This window comes from Antechinus flavipes, chromosome 2, assembly GCF_016432865.1.
Source record: "Antechinus flavipes isolate AdamAnt ecotype Samford, QLD, Australia chromosome 2, AdamAnt_v2, whole genome shotgun sequence".
Lineage (NCBI taxonomy): Eukaryota > Metazoa > Chordata > Mammalia > Dasyuromorphia > Dasyuridae > Antechinus > Antechinus flavipes.
The window spans coordinates 229,062,057-229,083,089 of NC_067399.1; the positions used below are offsets into that span (position 1 = coordinate 229,062,057).

At 38.4% G+C, this 21,033-nt stretch overlaps 1 protein-coding gene across 3 annotated transcripts in view; it reads right to left on the bottom strand.

The window, feature by feature from the left end:
* The window catches only part of SCARA5 (scavenger receptor class A member 5), a 120,907-nt gene that overhangs the window by 77,308 nt on the left and 22,566 nt on the right, over nt 1-21,033 (bottom strand). For 2 of the 3 annotated variants that reach the window (XM_051976404.1, XM_051976403.1), the window contains exon 3: nt 18,625-18,759. In XM_051976404.1, the coding sequence (XP_051832364.1) occupies nt 18,625-18,759 (135 nt within the window). The remainder of the gene's footprint in view (nt 1-18,624; nt 18,760-21,033) is intronic. The other variant, XM_051976405.1, reaches the window with a different exon arrangement.

Here is a 21,033-nt window from a genome sequence, read left to right on the forward strand (position 1 = left end):
GTAAATCCATTTTAATTTTATATTTGGCCATGTCAGATTTATCAGTAATTAATTCTTGAATCATCTTTGACTTTTCTTTTTCCTTTCCCACTCTTGCTGCTACATCCAGTCAGTTGCCTCTTGTGGAATAAACACTCTGAAGCATCTTTCTCATGTACCTCCTGCTCAAGCCTCCATCATCTCTTGCTTGGACTACTAAAATAACCTCCTAACTGGCCTCCCTGCCTCCAATTCTATCTTCTTCAATCAATCCTTCATTTGAATATTTCTCTAACAGGTATAAGCTTTAAGTGGTTGTCATTGGTCACTCTTCAGTATTCCCACTGCTTTCCTAAGGCTTGTGTAAGCCCCCCAGCCAATTTACATGACCAATCTCTTGTCATAGGGAAGTGAGGGTGGACAGGATTTAGAAGAGATAAATAGAAAGATTAAGGAATTTCCCTAGTCTCAAAAAGACTAAGCAATGGTGCTGACCATTGGTGAGGGAAAAGGAGGAGGACATCACATCCCCTGGACAAGGAAGACATGAATAGTATTCAGTCACCCTTACTTAAGTTGGGACTAAAGACTAGGAACCACTGGTTGTGACAAGAGACAGAGAAGATCTGCAATATCTGTCTGAGGGATCCTTTTTTGTGTTGGCCAGAGATAGCTGTTGCAGGAGCTATAAATAAAAGACTTAGGAAGGTGTTAACCCGCCCACAAGCATGTTGTTACTGGCTGTCTCACTATAATAGGTATAATACTTTCTTTGGAAAGCAGAAGTGGGTAGTAAAAATGAGGAAATAAGAGTGGTGGCTGGATAAAGGCAGCAGAAGTTACATAGAATAGCATCAATAGAGTTATTCTAAATTCCTATTCCGAGTCAAGGCGTATAAAGCACAGAACTATCATGCCTCAGCTGCCTTCCCCTCTGCCCTTGTAGCACCTTTCTCCCCATGGGGAGACTGCTTTCCAGAAACTCCATTTTAAGGAAAGGTCCAGAACAGGCATTCTTCATTTTTCAGACTTTGCCACCATGGCTACATGTAGGTACCTTCTCTCTCTCTTACCCCTTTAGTTCTCTTTTATGTGTTATCGTCTTCTATTAGAATTAAGTTTCTTGAGGGCAAGTTATATCTTTCTTTTTGCTTATTTTTGTATCCCTAGTATTATCATGGAACCTGGTGACAGGGGTGAACCCTGAAACTGTTCAAATGATGAGGGTAAACTCTGAAATTCTCCTCTGACAGAGACCAACCCTTAAGGGCAATTAAATGGTCTCATTCAGTTGGAGATCTGATCAGAGATATGGTCATATCCTCTACTAAGTTGAAGTGCAGGACCACTCCCAGTAGTTTGAACTCCCAGTTATTGAGTGGCTTGAAACTCCAAGATAAGTACTCTCAATGCAACTGGAAATGTAGGCCTGGGGGCATTGTTGACATTGAAGGAATCTCATTCAATGGAAGCCCTAGCCTCAGACTGCTATAAAAGATAATTTTGAACCCCAAAGCTTTGCAGAAGTCTGAAGCAGGATTATGCCTTGCCAAGGAACCTCTCTTCTTAGAACAGCTGTCTGCCAGGACTCTTGCCCACTGTAAAGAGACCCTCTTCTCAGTGATAACCTTTATTTCTCTGACAGGACCTTGACACTAAGAAATCTGTCTTTCTAGCAAAGCTGACTTCTCAGTGTCAATAAAAATCCCTTTTGCCATTCAGATTTTGGGTTTGTGAATTCTTTCATATTGGACCTGCACTGACCAGAGGAGATTCCCCACCTAAATTCTCACACTACTAGCACTGCATCACTGGTGCACTGTAAAAACTTAATAAATGTGTTTTGACTTAAGAGCCATAATCTGGCAAACTTAAATCAGTGCTTTCACTGGTTTCCACAACTGTGTGAGCTGTGTAGGTCAGGGAGTAGGAGCAAAGAGTGATTTGATTCTCTTGTAAGCTCAAATGCTTTCTCTACTTAGGAGGGTCTCAACTCCAGTATGGTACTATGTAGATTCCTGGCCTATTGGAACTTAAGAGGAGTAGATTGTTATATTTCCCAGCAACCCTAAGTTTTTCCCCTTTTTGGTCAGGGGTAACCTCAATCACAGAAGGCTATTCTGAATCTGGAATGACTGAATATATTGAAAGTTTTCTTGACTGCCACTGGACTCAGTCCTTTCAATATTTTTTGTTATGTAGAATAAACTTTTTCTGTGTTCCAAATCTTGTTAACTGGTACTAGCAAAGGGAAGTGAATACCCTGTGGGGAAAGCCAAAATGAGTCAAATTCATGTGTTTCTAGGGTGGAGGCACAAATCTGTATAACTATTGAGATACCTCCAATACATGAATTTAACTCCCATGAGTTCAGAACTGTGGTTCTGAGTTACAGGTTACATTCAATACTTATGTGGCCCTGAGATATCACTGAGAATTTCTTCTATTTTTTTTGAGGTTTGTAAAGCATTTTACATGTGTTAATTCATTTGATCCTCACAATAACCCTGTGAGATCTAAGGCAAGATTTAAATTATTCTTTCTGACTTCACAGCCACTACTCATTGGGCCATCTAACTCCCTAATTTAGCCAACATGTTAGAGCTCTTTCTCTAGCTTTTAAAATATTTCAAGGAAAAGATGAAATAGGTGGGCAATTAGTGATCCTTCTTGGACAGATTACCCTTTAGATTTATACTCTAATCCTATTCTCTCCTTTCTAAAGGACTTTGATTCATCAAAACATTACATCTCTTATTTTCTTCTTCCTATCTATTTCTCCGATCTTTACAGATATCTTCAGGTCTCCTCCATTTGAGAAATTCAGACTCCCCAGGTTAGATTCTGATCAAATCTCAAAACACATCCTAAGGACTGTTGGATTTTGCCATTGGTTCTGAAGTTGAGGTCTCCTCTGTCATCCTTCTCCTTAGAATATGAATTATTGGAGAGCAGCAATTGTTTGAATTGTTTGCTTAGTACATTGTAAGTACTTAATAGATGCTTTTTCATTTATTCAGTCATTTGGCCCTAGAATCCTCTTGAACTTTTGTCCTAAGTGTATTTTCTCTTTCAACACCAAACTCCTAAAAAAAAAAATCCCTTCCCTTCACTGTCTTACCCCTGTACCTTAACCCTTTGTAATCTGGCTCCTGACCCAACCATTCGACTAAACTTCTCTCTCCAAAGTTATCATAGACCTCTTAAATTCTAAATCCAATGACCTTTTCTCAATTATTTTGACCTTTCTGTAACTCTCAACACCACTTACTATTCTCCTTTTCCTCCTGATATTCTCTCTTCCCTTTGATTTCTGTAATATTAATCATTCTTGGTTCTCTTCCAACCTGTCTAATCATTCCTTTTCAGATTCTTTTATCAGATTGTCTTCTATTGCACACTGTTAAATAGGACTACCCACCATCTTCTCTTTTTCCTATATTCTTTCAATTTAAGGCAATGCAATAAACATGTATCCAATCCCCTTAACAAGTGAGCTTCCACCAGTCCTTTCTGAAATCATTTCCCATTTTCCCCTTTCACAAAATCTGTTTCAACTAACCTAGTTGTATTTAGCAATTCATCTTTTGCTTTTGTATTTGCACAAGTAAATTCACAATACCAAGATATACATATTATTTTATATGTATGTATACACATATATATGTAGATATATAACTACACATACACACATATATAGATATATAACTATACATACATACACACACATAAACAAAAATGCACATAGACACAACAAACTTTAATCTCTGCCTCTGGTCATAAAGTTAGAACTAGAAGTTATCTTAGAGGCTATCAAGTATAGCTCTCTCATATGTAGATAAAGAAATTGAGGTACAGGATGGTTAAGGGGCTTATATAGGGTCACCCAGATGGAATACCTGAGACAGGAATTAAATTCAGATCTTCCTGACTGCAAGCCCAGCATTCTACCTACCAGAGAGAAACCATTTCACCAGCACTTTTACTAAGACCTTAGTCTTCGTCCTCTTCAGTTATTCCTGCTGTTATCCAGCCCTGGATCATCCTCCTCTATCTGCTCTTTCACATCTTGTCCTAGGCCCCAGAATGCTTCTAGAATAAGCTCAGACTTAATCTACTACCCACTCATTTTCATCTAACCTCAAAATGGCTCTTTGATGCAACGTGGACTTTTTTTTAGCCATTTATTTATTGATTCTCTACCAAATTCCCCACAAAGACAGCTTCAGATCTTCTCAACAAGATCTCAACTCCCTATCCCACCCCTTTCCCCAGCTTCTTAGTAGATGACGTCACCTCTCCTTCATTGGGAAAATCAAGGCCATCTGGCAAGCGCTCTCTCTCCACCCCAAAATATTGGCCTGTGCACCCTTCCCATCCCATCTCCTCCTTCCTGCCTCGGTAGGAGGGATGGCCCTCATCCCTGCCAGACTAATCCCATCACCTGCCTCTTGAGTCCATCCCTTCCTGTTTCTTCACAGGCTTCCCTCCTGTAATTTATATATATTCAGCATCTTTTATTTTCATGTTTCTTTTCCTGCTGCTTCAACCATGCACAAGCCTCCCTTATATTCAAAACAGAAACCACAAAATAAAAAGGAGAGAGGGAGGAACAGCTAAATGATGCAACGGATAGAGTACTGGCCCTGGAATCAGGAAGACCTTAATTCAGATCTGATTTCAGACACTTAACACTTGTATGATCCCGGTCAAGTCACTTAACCCTGAATGCCTCACAATACAAACAAACAAAAAGTAAAAACCACCTGCAAAAAAATCCCCTTCATTTACCGGTGTGATCATGTCACATTTCATTTCTCTATATCCACTGCTTTCTTTTTCTCCCTCATAGTCTTTCCTTTCCAACTTGCAATCTGGTCTGAACTGTGTTGACAAATATCACCAGTGGAAGTAGCACAGTGAGGTGGAAAGAACACTGGATATGTGGTCAGAGGCCCTGTGTTCAAATCCTGAGGCTGACACATTAGCTGTGAGACTGGCAAATCACTTGTCCCTTGGTACGCTAGTTTCCTTATATGTAGTATCTGAGGTTCCTGCCAACTTTAGATCTGTGATTCCAAATACAATGTTATTGTGCCATGCAAACTGTCTGTACATGACCCAACAATAGCAGAAGATTTGTGTGAATTAATGCACAGCAAAGTAAACAGAAACAAGAAAACAAGTTACACATTAACTGCAATAATGTAAAGGAAAGTAATACAGAGAGATCAGAGCTGTGATCTACGTAGTGACCACTCTTGAGGCTTTCAATGGATTGATTCTGAGCAAAACTCCTTCTCAGTAGGGAGGCTGTGGACCACAAGTGTGGAATGAGACATACATTATAAGATATGACCAATATTTTTGTTCTGCTTAACTATATTCGTTAGTTCCTACCAATGGAAAATTCTACTAGAGGGAGGAGTCACTGAGACATAATAGCAATGTTATTTGGTTACTTGTGGGGATTCTGGCCCATGGAGATATAGGAGGCAGATATTAATGTTACTTGGGAGACTTCAGTGGGGATGGAGATGGGGATGAATGGTAGAGTTTTATAATGAATTTTCAAGATTCAACTGTATCTATGATAGCTAATGGGCTACAACAACTATTATTTTATTGATTATTATTTTTTAAAATACTTAGCATAAGGTTACAATTAAATGTTGTGACAAGATCTTGCTGTGGAAGGACAGCAAGGAAGAAATGATTTATGTGAATCACAGTGCCCTCCCACACCCTTCCCAATCACTCAGACTTAAAAGATTCATTAAATCTGAAAGGAATCTTAAAGAACACTTCATTTCAGGGATTCTTAATCTGAAATCTGTGAATTTGTTTTTTAAAAAAATATTGGGGGGAGGTGGGACAGTTGGTGGAGCAATGGATAGAGCACCAGCACTGCAATCAGGAGGTCCTGAGTTCATATCTGGTCTCAGACATTTAACACTTCCCAGCAGTGTGACCCAGCAAGTCATTTAACTCCAATTGCCTCAGCAAAATAAATAAATAAATAAAAATAAATTTGGTAATTGTATTTCAATATAATTGGTTTTCTATGCATTTTACTTTATGCATTTAGAACATTATTTGGAGAAGGTCCATAGGTTTCTTCACCAGATTTCCAAAGGAAAGGTGGAGTGGGGATTGAGATCCATGATGCAAAAAAGGGTTAAGAATATTTGAAGTAATCGAAACTCTTCCTTGTGTAGATGATAAGGCTGTGGCCCAGAGAGGTTACTTTTATTTCCTCAGGCCCCATAATTAGTAAGGAGCAGAGCCAAGGCTCAAATTCAAGTTCACTATGCCACAGACCTTTTCTTGTAAGAAGATAGAAACTGTGCTGAAATTCTAGTACAACGATTTTTTAAAACCACTTTTCAATTTATTTTTAACTACTTCCCTCTAAAAACTCTTCTAGCTACCTCTAGGAGGGTCGGGGGGGAGGGGGAAAGTAACCAGGTGCTCAGAATGTCCAATTTTCCACCCTAGTGCAGGCCTTAACCTAAAAGGGGAAACAATGATTAGAGGGAAAGGAACTAGGAAGGGACCTTGAGGGAGGAGACTGTTAAGGGCTGTATGACTCCGTCAACCCCTTAGGGTGAGGGTGGAGATCTAAGAGAAAGAAGTCAAATTCAGTTAAAAGAAGCTATCCAAATGTATAGTTACCCCACCTAGGAGGGGCTCCACTGGGCCCAGATATATTAGCTGACTGGGAATTAAACAGTCAACTAATTCCTTGGTCAATTTTAGGCTTGCCCTGGAGCTCATGTGTTAAGAACTTTACTTTCCCCCAGCCCAAATAATCATAACCAAAATAATGTAATGATGTCAATAATAATCATAATCATGTAATGATTATGGTTATTATAAACAACTTCCAGGGATTGTGACTAGACTAAAAAGTATTGTCCTTGAAGACAATCTTAGCCAACTACTCTAGTTTGTTGCGTGTGTGTGTGTGTGTGTGTGTGTGTGTGTGTTTGTTTGTGTGTGTGTGTTGGGATTCATGGCTCTCCAAACCAGTCATTCCCAAAAGCTGATGAGTGACAGCTCCAGTCCCTCCCCAAGAAAAGAAAATAAACAGCAGACAGTCAGCAATCCTAGTTGAGAAATGCCTTCCAAGGCTGTCATCAAAATAAAGAAAAGTCATAGTTTCAACCCCATAAGCACAAATTCTAACTAACAGGCAGCAGGAAAGGGGTAGGGGCTCTTCCCCAACCCCCATTTTGGATCAAAGAAATTGGAAACGTGCCTGTGCATTCTCAGTTTATCATCTCACTCGTGTTATGTTAGCTCCTTTGTCCCTTTTGTTAGATATGGCATGTGCTGTAAAAATGATATGCAAGAAGCTCTGTCCTGATTATGGAGTCCTGCTACTATCCTTTGGATAGCCCTCTTTGGAACAATCACATCATTGCCCCAGGGCACATCCTGACATCCCTCCTGACCTTTCTGCTACAGGTTCCTTTTTTCCCCTGGCTTTGCTACACAATGACATGATACCCCCTAAATGTTACTGGTGGTTGGATCCCACAGCATTGGGAGAGCTGGATGGGACTTAGAGATCATCTAATCAAAACCCTGAATTTTACAGCTGAAGAACTCAAGTTTCTGGCAGGGTCATAGAGTGAACAACCTCTCTGATGCTATGGATCACCTCCTCCTGATCTGTTCTCTCCTCTGAGTTTTCTTGAGACTGAACTCTCTTGAATCTTTTGCTGTCTTGATATTCCTTTTCCATCTCCTCTGCTGAAGACTACCTGGTCTGATCTAACTAGGAGTTTCCCCCTCCGCTTCATGTTGGGTTTTCTTCTCTCCTCTCTCTATCTACATTCTCTTGATGATCTTATCAACTCCTGTGAGTTCAGTTATTACTTCTAGGCAGATGTCTTTCTATACATAGATATAGATATAGATATAGATATACCTATCTCTCTCTCTCTCTCTCTCTCTCTCTTTCTCTCTCTCTCTCTCTCTCTCTCTCTCTCTCTCTCTCTCTCTCTCTCTCTATATATATATATATATATATATATATATATATATATAGTATCTCCCCTGGCTGGGTCATGTTTCAACAAGAGCCTATTGGACATTTCAAACTGTATTTGTAAGAGGCATCTCAGACTCCACAGTCCCAAAGAAGAACTCATCATTTTCCCTCTCTCCCAATCTACTCTACTTCTTATTTTTCCTATTTCTGTTGACCCTCATTCTAGTCACACAGGTTCAAAACCTTCAAGTCATCCTCTCTCTTACTCTCACAGACTCCACATCACCATCAGTTGCTGACTCTTATCACTCCTCTTTATGATATCTGTCCTTTTCTTTCTACTCAAACAGCCGCCATTCTATTTCAATCGTTCTTCATATCTCATCTGCACTCCTGCAATAGGTTCCTATTTGGAGTCTCCAACACACAAGTCTAGCCACATCATTTCCCAGCTCAAAAATCTCTATTAAATCCCTATTGTTCTTAGGATTAAATGCAAATTTTACATTTTGATATTTAAGGCTTTCCATAATCTGACTCCAGTCTACCTTTCCAACTTATATATTATTACCCTTCATGCACTCTATCATCCAGCCAAATTAGCCTATTGGTCTGTTCCTCAGATATGACATTCCCTCTTTCACTTCTGTGTCTTTGCACAGGTTAGATCCATGCCTAGAATGAATTCCTCCTTCTCTTTTACCTCTAAGAATCTCTAGTTTTCTTCAAAACTCAGCTTAAACGACTTTACTTTATACTTTATACCACAGACCTTTAAAATTATCCCCTACCACTTTGTATTTGTATATATTTTGTGTCTATTTATGAATATTTTTTCTTAATAAAGTGTAAGCTCCTTGAGGGAAGGGACTGTGCCCTCATTTTTGTCTCTGTATCCTTAGGACATAGTACAGTACTTGGCGCACACTATATGCTTAATGATACTGACTGATTGATTGAGCTAAAGTCCAGTGTTCTTTGTACTACCTCACCAACTCTCATGATGTGAAAGATGAGATGACGATAGACCTATTCCTAGAGAGTGTCTAATTGCTCTACTCATCCAAGGCATACTTTCTAAGGTTTAATGGGGCTTTTAAGGTCATTCTTCTAGAACTGCACAGAAGAATTTATTTTTCCAATAACACATAATTAGCACCTTCTTTTTCCTCTCCCTACTTTCAGCAATTTAATTAAACACTTATTAAGTAATGCTATTTTTTAAAATTGTATAATCCCTATCCTCACGGAGTTTATAATCTAATGGAGGGCAATGTACTTTTCTAATAAAGCATTGGCTCCAGAACAATATGATATTTTCAAGTGTCATATTCAGAAAACCAAAAACACAAATAATTCCAATAAATAGGGAGAGAGGACTAATTAGAGAGTCCAGTATGCATAAAGAAGTCATTCACAAACAGATACATATATATGTATATGTGTGTATGTATATATGCATATGAAACCAAAGAAAAATAAAGAGTGAGTAAGATAGCACTTTGCTTCCTTCAATGAGTCCAGATCACCAGGTCTGGAGAACTATATCTTAGGATTCTGAAAGAATAGGCAGATATGATTTCTGAACCACGACTGGTGATGTAGAGACAGTGTGGTGTAGTGGATAGGGTATTATGCTTGAAGTTGAACCCCAAAAGATCTGAGTTCAAATTTTATGAGCCAGGCTCTCTGTGCTTTAATTTCCTCACATGAAAAATGTAAAATATGATGGCTTGTAAGGTCCTTTCCAGTTCCAAATCTTTGATCCTATGATCTCTAAAAAATGGGGTAAGGACTATAAGATTGGAATCAAATAAATGCTAGCACAATTTTCAAAAAGGAGAAAAGAATAAAAGTTTTGAACTAAAGCACAGTTAACTTGACATCAATTCTTGGCACAGTGCTAAACTATATTATTGAAAAGAGAGTTTGGGGAGACTTAAAAAGAGAGGTAGGCAGGAATCACTAGGAGCCAGCATGGATTTATCAAAGTCTACCTCATTTTTTTTTTTAAACAGTTATTAGCCTTGTAAATCAGAGGAATGTCTGAGACATAATGTGCCTGAATTTCAGCTAAGCATTTGAAAAAAATTTCTTATGCTCTCCTATTAGAAAAGACATAGAAATGAGCATTAAATGTCTATGTGGTTAGGAGGATTCAGTGAATTAATATCATCTTGAAGGAAGCTCTCTGAATGGGAATGAAGAGGGAGGGAAACTGTGTTCCCTTTAAAATTATCACTCTGAAACTGTGTTCCCTTTTGATCTCAAGCCCTCTTGGGGAAGGCATATCCCCCCAGATAAGTTAGAGCACCTCATTGATCTTTTGAGGATATCAGACTTTTTGAATTCCAATTGGAGATCTGGGCCAGATACCGATAAGCATCTAGGCCTGGGAACTTTGGCTTTCTTTCAACCTGAAATCTGAAGCCTCAAGACATCTTTTAAAGGGCAATTGCTGAACTCACTCTTTGCAGAAGGTCCAAAGCAGCTTGCTCTGCTTTTAGCACCTTGTCCCTTGAGAAGGTATTCTCTTCTCAGTGTCAGCCTCCATTTCCCTAATAGGACTTTACACTAAAGAAGTCAGTCTCTTAGCAAAATGGCTTTCTATCCAACAATAAATTTTCATTTTTGCCAACTAATATTTCAGGTTTCATGAATTCTTTCATCAAGAACCTGCGCCAACCAAAAAGGGATTTTACAACTCTCTAACTGCCACTAACCTCATCACCACTAACCTCATCAAGAACATCAGGGATCTCTCCTCTGCCATGCCCTATGTTACTCCACATTTAATCAATGATCTGGATGAAAGCACGGGGAGGGTGCTTGATACATTTGCAAATGACTCAGAGTTGGGAGGGATAAATCATGCAGGATATCAATTAGGATCCCTAAAGATTTCTACAGTTTAGAATAATGAGACAAATGTAATGAAATGTAACTGAATATGATAAAATGTAAAATGCCCACACATAATTTTCAGATAAATTTACTGAATAAATATCAGGCTTGTGGATGGACACAAGACAATGGGTCATAATAATATCTAGCATTATTATAGCACTTTAGGATTGTACATACTTTACTGTACACACATTAATTCATTTGATCCTCACAACAACTTCGGAAGATAGAGTCTGTTGTTGATGTAATAGGACTCTTTGGTCCCCTGATCTTTGTGGGGGACCTGGGTAAGAAAAACCTGAATCTTTTGGCTTTAGCCCACCAACCCCCACCCTTAGTTCCCCTGGAGATTACTCTTCAGCTTACCACCCACCACTCTTAATTCATCTGGAAATTCTCCCTAGCCTACTTTAATTCATCTAGAGATCACTCCTTAGTCTGGGGCTACAGAAGACTAAATAAAATTGCACTCTGTCTCTCAATTCTCTGCAATCTTCCGAATTAGGATTCTAGCCTATTGAGAACTCTCAGTGTCACAATAAACCCTTTTTTGCCAACATGTCGATGTCCTGCCAAAAAGGGAACATATTGCTCTCTACTTAACCTGGTCAGGACAGAATACATGGGGTGCTATCATCTTCTTCATATTTAATAATGTGCCTATATTAATGTGAGCTAAAACTATAATAGATGCACCTAAGTTGCACATGGATAGAGCATCAGACCTCTATCCATGTGCAACTTAGGTGCATCTATTATAGTTTTAGCTCACATTAATATAGCATCAGACCTATAGTTGGGAAAATTCATCTTTTTGTGTTAAAATCTGGCCTCTAACACATACTAGCTGCATGACCCTGGACTAGGCAACTTAATCTGTTTGCCTCAATTTCCTCATCTGTAAAATAAGCTGAAGAAGGAAATTGCAAACCACTCTAATATCTTCACCAAGAAAATACCAAATGGGATCATGAAAAGTCAGTCATGATTGAAAAACAACTGAACAACAATAAAAAGTAGAATGGGCTGTCCAAGGGGAGAAAGGAGAGAGTCAGTAGCAGAGCAATTATTAAGCATTTACTATGTGTCAATGAAGGGTTACAATTTGGCTTGAGAGGAGGCTGAAATATCATTTGTCAGGAGCACTACAGAGTAGTGGGGAACACTTGTTAAGGTTTTAGTTGGTCTAAATAACCCTGAAGGTCTTCTCCAAATCTAAGATTCTTTAATGCAAGAATGGAAGACTGGGCTTGAATCTGAGTTCTGTAATTGGCTTTCTGTGTAATATTGTGTAAGTCATTTGAATTCTTTGGGTCTCAGCTTTCTCAGCTGTAAAAGGAGCCAAGACCCTAGCAAAGCAGTGAAAACATCTGCCAGTAACCCCACAACATCTTCTTAGAAAACACAAGGACTAGATAATAATATTGTTGGGAATATTCACCAGTTATTGAGTAACCCAAAGAGTGACAAATGGCTCTGGGGCCAACCTGATGAAAGGTGTCTAGTGGTATACCACAGAACTGTGTCCTTGCTTTGTCAAATTTGATCCTTTTTAAAAATCAGTGACTTAAATGAAAACATAGAAAAGAATGTTTTAATCATTTCTGGATGACAGGAAAAGAAAAATAGCTGAAAGAGGATAGTAGGGATTCAAAAGTATGTCAACAACCTAGAACATGGGGCAGAAAACCATCAAGATTAAATTTAACAGGGAATTTTCATTGAGGCCTAATAAATCAATTATAGAAATAAAGGATAGGGGAGACCTGGCTTTGAAAGAGGTTTAAATGAGTCAACAGTGTTATGGAACTCCTTTAAAAAATGGTGAATAGAAGGATAATATTTTGATCATAGAAAATAACAATCCCTTAGAGACTTGTATTGGTCAGACAAAATCTGGAATGTTGTGTTCAGTTCTGAATATTCCATTTGAAGAGATACAATGGCAGACTAGAGAACATACAAAAAAGGGTGGCCACAATGGCAATGGATCAAGAAGCTCATGACTTCAGGAGAGGAGTCATTCAATAAACTAGGAATGTTTAGTCTGATAAACAAAAGACAAGTTTGGTCTTCATATATTTCCTTGGATCACGATTAAGAAACAGAAGGGCCTTCAGAGAGACCATTTAGTCAACCTCTTCCCCCTTTTTATAGACAAGGAACTGAGATCCCAAGTCAAATGTCTAGTAAATCATAGAGGTAGTTATTGAAGCCAGATCTTTTGATTCTGTAGCTACTGATCTTTCCATTGAACCAAGCTGTTTGTCTTTATGTATAAGGAAAGTCCTAACAGTCTTAGTGCCTTTTAAAGATATTCAGGCTTAAAAAGTAACTATGATTTCAGGGTTATCCTGCATTTAAAGGTTGGGAGGGAGAGAAGTTATCTTGCATTGATATAGAAAAAGACAGAACAAGAAATGATGAGTGAAACTTATAGGGAGTTAGATTTTTTTTTTACTCAATTTAAGAAATAATGACTTAAAGTGTCTAATAATGAAATGAACTGTCTTGTAAAATTGAGAACTCCTCCCACCTGTCAAAGATGTTATTATTCTCCTACTTAAAAAACTCTAATGACTCCCTTTTATTTTTAGGATCAATTATAAACTACCCTGTTTGACTTTTAAAGCCCTTCACTATTGTGATTTTAACTAGTCTTCTGACCTCATTTATTACTTCCCTTTCCTTCTTGCTATACTTTTCCTACCTCTGTGTTTTTTGTCCTTGCTGTGTCTCATATCTGGAAAACTTCCTTCTTACGTCTATTTCAAGGGCCATTTTCTATATAAAACCTTTCCCACTGCCCCTGGATACTAGTGCCCTTCCTCCCAAATTATGTTTTATTATATGTCTGTATGTGTGTATACACACACATATTCACTCACGTTTTTTCCCCTGACAGAATATAAGCTCATTAAGGGATGCCTCTCTTTCATTTTTCTTTTTTTTTTTTCTCTCTCTCAGCACCTAACATATTACCTGGCACAAAATAGAACCTTAATAATTGCTTGTTGATTGTTGAAGGATGGGTGTGAGATTGCATAATAAGAACATTAAAGTTCCTTTCTATTGCCCTGGGAGTAGGACTGGTATCATAGAACTTTTTGTTTTGTTTTGTTTTATAGCTATAATATTGGAAAAACTGTCCTTTTTCCTGGCTCAGTGAGATACTCTTTGTCATGATAAGTCCAAAGAAAAGTTTCTAGGCTTCCCAGATCTGTTTATTAGAAACCCATAAAACATGGAAGTCCTCTGTGCCTGCCCAAGGACAGTCCTCTGTCTTTATTCAATGATTCACTGAATAAGTGGAAGTAATTAGGCAGGGATCTATCCTGGCTCTGTGACCCTAAGCAAGTCACTCATACTAAATCAGTGTCCAGCTGTTGCTAGACTAGAAGCTATAAGAGGGCATGGAGAACATCAGCTAAATCTTGAATCTCTTCTGGCTCTTCTTGAATCTGAATCCTACAGAATATGTTCTGTACATAATGGATGTGATTCAGATCTACTTCTGCCATGGGAACAAATAATTGATCATCATTTCAATGTTGGTAAAAGCTCTCTATGCTCCAGTTTTATTTTTGCTTGGGGGAATAGGGAAGGGGAGGACAAGATAAATGACTTTCCTAGTGTCACACAACTGTGTGCCAATGAAGAGTTGCACAATCTGACTTGAGAGGAGGCTGAAATATCATTTGTCAGGAGCAGAGTTGTGTGGCCATTAACTCTTCAAATTCTATTTCAGGAAATGGGGATAGGACAGATATTTCCTCATTTCCTACCAGGAAGTACTCATTTTGGACTTCTCTGACCTTGCCCCATAGCCAAGTATCTGCCCTATCCCTTCAGTTTTCTTTTGTGTTTCCTTCCTTTAGATTGTGCTGCTTGAGGGCAGGGACTGTCTCTTATTTAGGGTAGTGCCTGGCACATAGCTGGTGTTTCATCAATGTTTATTGACTATTGATTAACCATATATGCATATGTGTGGATGTGTATGCAAATATAGTCTTTCTGGTTTCAAGTCTTGCTCTTTAATCACTATGTCATACTACTTCTTGTTTAAATTAGTACCAAAAATTATTATAAAGACAAAAAAGATGCCCATCAATTGGGAAATGGATTAACAAATAATGGTATTTAAATGTACAATCAATGTGAAGAATACAGAGAAACATAGGAAGGCTTATAAGAACTGATACAGAGTAAATGAAACAGAACAAGAAATTAAGAAAACAATATACGGTATACAAGACTATGACAATATAGTAGAAAGAACATCAACAACTGAATGCTGGGTCATTATTACGACTAGACTTGGCTTGAAAAAGAGATGAGAAAATATATCAGCCTAACTTCTTTGAAGAGGAGAGGGATTATAGGTGTAGAATGTTGTCTATATTGTTTGACTTAATTGATGTATCGGCTAGTTTTGTTAAACTCTGTTTTGTCTCTCTTTAAAAATTCTTTTTACAAGGAATATAGAAGGGTGGGGAGGTAGAAGGTTCTATTTGAAAATGAAGGTGATGTATGTAAAAAACAAAAGGTATCGATAAATTTTTTTTTAATTGTATTTTTTAAAAATTGCGGGATTATAGCACGGTAACTTTGTTTCTCTGTTGACCTGAGACACTTTCCAAACCTTATGAAAATTTGTTATGGTCATGGCAGCCAAGCCCACAAAAACCAAGACCCCTTTTTCTGTCTGGGCGGCCCAAGAGTGCATTCAAATCATCGGCTTGCTTGACTTGGCCGTCACACATCCCTCCTTGGACACCATCCCTCGGGCTGAGGGATGACTCACCAGTGTGCTGCCTTTGTTAGTGTTGGAGGCCGACCAGGTTAATGGTTGGGGGTACAGACACCACCACACTGCAGGCCTTCAACTTTGCATGGGTGAGATCTCAGCCTCCTCATTATCTGTGGCTGAGGGAAGAGCCCCACCTGGTGAGAAGTGAGCCTACCTACGGGAAGACCTGCCTGGCTTTTTGTCCAATATTTAGTAGGAAGAGTCACTGGCCCTGCTTGGGTCCCAGCACCATGTTAACCTCTGGATTCCTACCCCAAGGCTAACTCGAGGACCCACCCTTCCTCCCTGGCTAAATGCCCTGTTCTAACCAACCACACCCTTCTCTAGATGGTTTCACCCCTTTGGACAAGGCTGGAGCCATGCCTGAGCCTCCCATAGTGTGATTGTGTAGAATCAGGGATTCCCAATGGGACAGGACCCCCAGGGGTCTTCCTCCTTCATGTCCTTCATTTCACAGATGAGGAAATTGAGCCTGAAAGGGTTACATTACTGTCTTGTCTCGGGTCATACAGGCAGATAGATGATGGATTCATTCAGAGCCAGGATTCATGTTTAGTTCATGCCAGGTTTTCTGACACTAAATCCTCCAATTAAAGCACACTCATACTTCTACTGAGGAAGATGAGGCTTGAGAATATGACCCTTGGATCGGGGAAGCGGAGAAGATCATTTGTGCCTTTATGTTCTTAAAAGAATGTAAACTCCTTACTGACAGCTAGGTAACAGAATGAACAGAGTGCTGAACCTGGAGTCAGGAAGATCTAAATTCAAATCCTTCCTCAAACTCTTTTTTTAAAATTATTTTTAATATACATTGTTTTATGAATTATGTTGGAAGTGAAAAATCAGAGCAAAACCATGGGAGAGATAAAATCAAACTCTTACTAGTTATATGACCCTAATTTCTTTTAGCCTCAGTGTACTCCTCTGTAAAATGGGGATAATAAAAAACCTACTCATAGGTAAAATAGCATATGTATATCACTTTGCAGACTTTAAAGTGTGTCATTAATTGTTTTGAACTCCTTGAGAGTAGAATGTGACCTGTTTTACTCCTAGAACCCAGGTTAATAACTGGTACATTGTAGGCACTCAATAAATGCTTAATCCAGTTTAATTGAATTGATCGGTTTGGAAGAATATGGCATTAGTTACCCAAGATCATGGGTTTAATACCATATACAGGATAGAGCTTGCCCTGTTCCAGAACTTCTAAACCCAGTCATCCACCTTGCATCACATACCATTGGTCACAAGGAGGAATTGTTTTTAAAAAGTATGGGTGAATTAGTTTAAACTCATCCCTTTGACTAGAAAAAAAACAATATGGACCTATTTTCACAATTCAGCTCATTTTCACATATGAAGGGTGGCATTGAACTCAGGCTCAGAAGAGACTAGGGTTTCAAACATGTTCCTGATATTAGTTGCATTTAAACTCTCTGAACCTCGGTTTACCCAAATGGAAAATAGGAACGATAATAATAGCACCTCTTACTGTGACATATTTAACATTATAGGACTGCTTGCCATCTTGGGGAGGGGGTAGAAGAAGGGAGGGGAAAAATTGGAAGAGAAAGTGCAAGGGATAATGTTGTAAAAAATTACCCTGGCATGGGTTCTGTCAATAAAAAGTTATTTAAAAATAAATAAATAAATAAAACAAAAAAAAACAAAACAAAAAATAATAATAATAGCACCTACCTCACCAGGTCACTATGAGGATCAAGTGAGAAAACATATGTAAAAACTTTGCAAATATGCTATGAAATATTAGGTATCATCCATTTTCAAAATTATAATTAAAGCTGTCTACAAATAGGCTCTTTTAAAAAATCACTAAATTATGGTAATCATGTCACCAAGCCATGAGCATTTACTAAGAGTCTGGTATGTGCCAGGCATTCTGAGGGGTACTGGAGATACAAAAATAAAAAAGAATTGATGACGAAACCTTTCTCTTTTCAGCAAGAAGGTAGAAGACTATAGGTGCTCAGTGAACATAGATTGTAAGACAGAGTCAATGTGATGGTTTGTTTTCTTATATTTCTCTGTTCCAAATTTCTTCTGCTCTGAATCTTCCCATTATAAGAATAATAAAAAAAGGACCCAGTTAAATAAAGGACACAGTGACCATATTTGACAATGTATATGACATTGAGTCCTAGATGACTGCATCTCTTTATCATATGGAAGAAGGTGTATTTCATTATCTGTTCTCTAGGACCATTCTGGGCTTTTTAGTTATTCTGAATTGGGCTTCTTTTTAATTTTCTTTTCATTTACATTGTTATCATCTTTATGCATATTGTTCTTTTGGCTTTGTTTACTTCACTCTGAATTCATTCGTGCAAATCTCCCCAGATTTGTGAAAGCATTTTGCAAACAGCCATCCTGTAGAGGTAAAGGAGTCCTCTAAAGCTAAGCTGGCGTTGCTGATTTTTTTTTTTTTTGCTTGTGTGTTTGTTTGGGGGTTTTCTTTGTTTTTGCAAATGGAGAAACTGAAGCACCAGGAATCAAGTGGATTGCATGAGGCTGAAGAATAATGGAGGGAATATATAGTGGTAATATATAGCTTACTAAAATGGGAGCTTCTTAAGGATATTCTTTCATTTTTGTCTTGATATCACCAATATCACCAGAATATCTATAAATGGTAGTCATTCAATAAATATTTGCTGAATTGAAGTCATAGATGTCACTTCCCCTGAGAGCCAATCATTCAAAAAAAACATTCACAAACAATCAGGAACTGTGCTGGACTTTAGAAACACAAAGACAAAAGTGAATCAATCTCTGCCCTCAAGGAGCTTACATTCTTCTCATTACATTGATGTACTGTCCTGGCTGTGTCTCTTTGCTCTTACCACTGCCCTGAGGATCTATGGTTTACCTATGGTAATTAAAAAAAAAAAAAAAAAAGATTTACTCTTGCCTGCCATGATGAAAATGCCCACGAGAATCAGGAAGACCAGCAGATAGAGGCCGACGACAGCGTACTTCAACATGGTCAAGGATCCAAGCTGGGCACAGCAGTTCCCTGATCGCCTCTTACTTCCAGGACCTAGGAAACAAGGTTAGGAGAAAAGAAGAGGAGAATGGAGAGAAGATATGAAAACTCCATGAGCCTTGTTTCTTTTTTAAAAATTAATTTTTTAAATTCAAAATTTAACATTACTTTTGTGTCCCTCCCCTCCACAATGAACCATCCTTCATAAAAAAGAAAGTAAAAAAAATTTCAGCAAAACTACCAACCCATCAATGGAGACTGATGATGTATGAATATTCCATACCCATGATCCCTGACTTCTGCAAAGAAGGGAGGATGGTGTATTTTTTCCATCTTTTCCATGAGCCTCATGTGACACACACACACACTTTCCTACTCCCAAACACTCCTCTGATATATGCGCATTACAACACTTCCATGATACCTATGCAGATCAATCTCAATGACACAATTATCAACTCTTACTCACATACTCTTTCTTTTCCTCTTTCCCTTTTCTCTTATTCTTTCCCTCATCTCTCTCTTTCTTTCTTTTCTTCCTTCTTTCCTTCTCCCTTTCTCCCTCTCCCTCCTTCATCTCTCCTTCCTTTCCTCTTCCTGCTCCTCCTTCCTTCTTTCTTCCTTTTTCTTCTTTTTCTTCTCCTCTTCCTCTTTCTCTTTTTCCTTATCTTCCTCCTCCTCCTCCTCTTCCTTTTTTAATCTTCTTTTCTTCTTCTCTGTCTCTCTCTCCCTCTCTCTCTGTCTTTGTCTCTGTCTCTCTCTTCCTCCCTCCCTCCTCTTCTCCCCTCCCTTGCTACCATAATACACACATTTTTTAAGCCAATTCAAACAACAGCAAAAGACTGCAGTAAGATTGGATCAGCCTTTACAAAGCTTCATTGTGCTGGTCTATCTGGGAAGAGGGGAAGTTTAGATTAGGCAGAAAGAAAAACAACATCATTCTATCCTCTGCAAATTCCCATAGTCTCCATAGCTTCCAAAAGGAAGAGCCACAGAATCTTCAGAGCTGGCAGTGACTTTAATACGACCCTTTCACTTTTCAGCTGAGGAACCTGGCTCAGATATATATGTTGAATGACTTACTCAAAGTCATAGAGCCAGTTAGAAGAGGAGACAGAATAAGAAGCCAAATTTTCTGCTGTCCAACCTGGTTCTTTTCATGGCCTTAGTCTGCCAAGGAAACTTACTCTCCAGAAATTGAACCCACATAGCTGAGACATTATCAACTTAGAAATTTGGAAAAGCCTTATTGATGTTCAATAAATATATTTTTAAAATAATGATATTATCTCCTTCCATTCATTAAAGAGGTGGATTTATAGGGGTGGAATATCATATACACTTTCATTTGTGATCAGAGTGTTGATTGGTTTTGTTGGACTGATTTTCCCCCATTTTGTTCTTTAATCTTAGGGAACAAAAGATGGCTTATTGAGTAGGGGAGGGGATGGATATATTCAGATGTAAATGTGATATGACAATAAAGGCATCAATTAAAATAATTTTTTAAAAACAATATTGGCAAAAGCAATATTTGAGTCATTGAATCTAACTTCCAATCCTAGCTCTGCAATTTATTAGCTGTGAGATCCTAAGTAAATCATTTAACCTCATTTTAGTCATCTATAAAACGAGAAGCTTGAACTAGATCATCTCTCAGATCCCCTACAGCTCTAAGTCTATGATCCAATGACTAAGGTTTGGGGTCTCCAGAATCCTCCTTGGAAGTACTTTTCTTACAATTAAAACAAACTGCCACAAGATGGATAGTGGTGATTTTGCTATGGCCTTATGGTCTGAATAGGTTAGACTTTCCATAGAACCAGTTAGTGAAAGAACATAGAACAGGTGTAATTATATCCTTTAAAAAAGTCTTTTTAAATATTTGCATTCCATTCAGCAGCCAAGCTGCTTGTGGAATGTCTTCAATAAATCAGCATTTACTAGGACTTAAACAGGACTTGTGGTTTGGAGCACTATACAATTATCACTCTCCCTAAACCTCAATTGTTGCTAATTGCTGCTTGGACTAACCTTGGTTTCTCCCTGAGGCCTGAGGAGAACACATCTTTCTAATTCATCCTAGGCTTTTCTTGGTGTCCCAGGTTTATCAGGCATTTGTCCAAGACTCCAAGCCCTCTATTTGGCTTTCAGCCATAAGTCCTTGCAGGCATCTTTTCTTCACTATTTGGCATTTAAAATCCTTCACAGTCTATCTAGCTCCACCCTTATTATTATCCACCCAGACTTATTATACATTATTGTCCTCTATGCACTAGATGTACTGCCAACAGGCCCTCTGGCAGCTCCTCATGTGCAACATTCCCT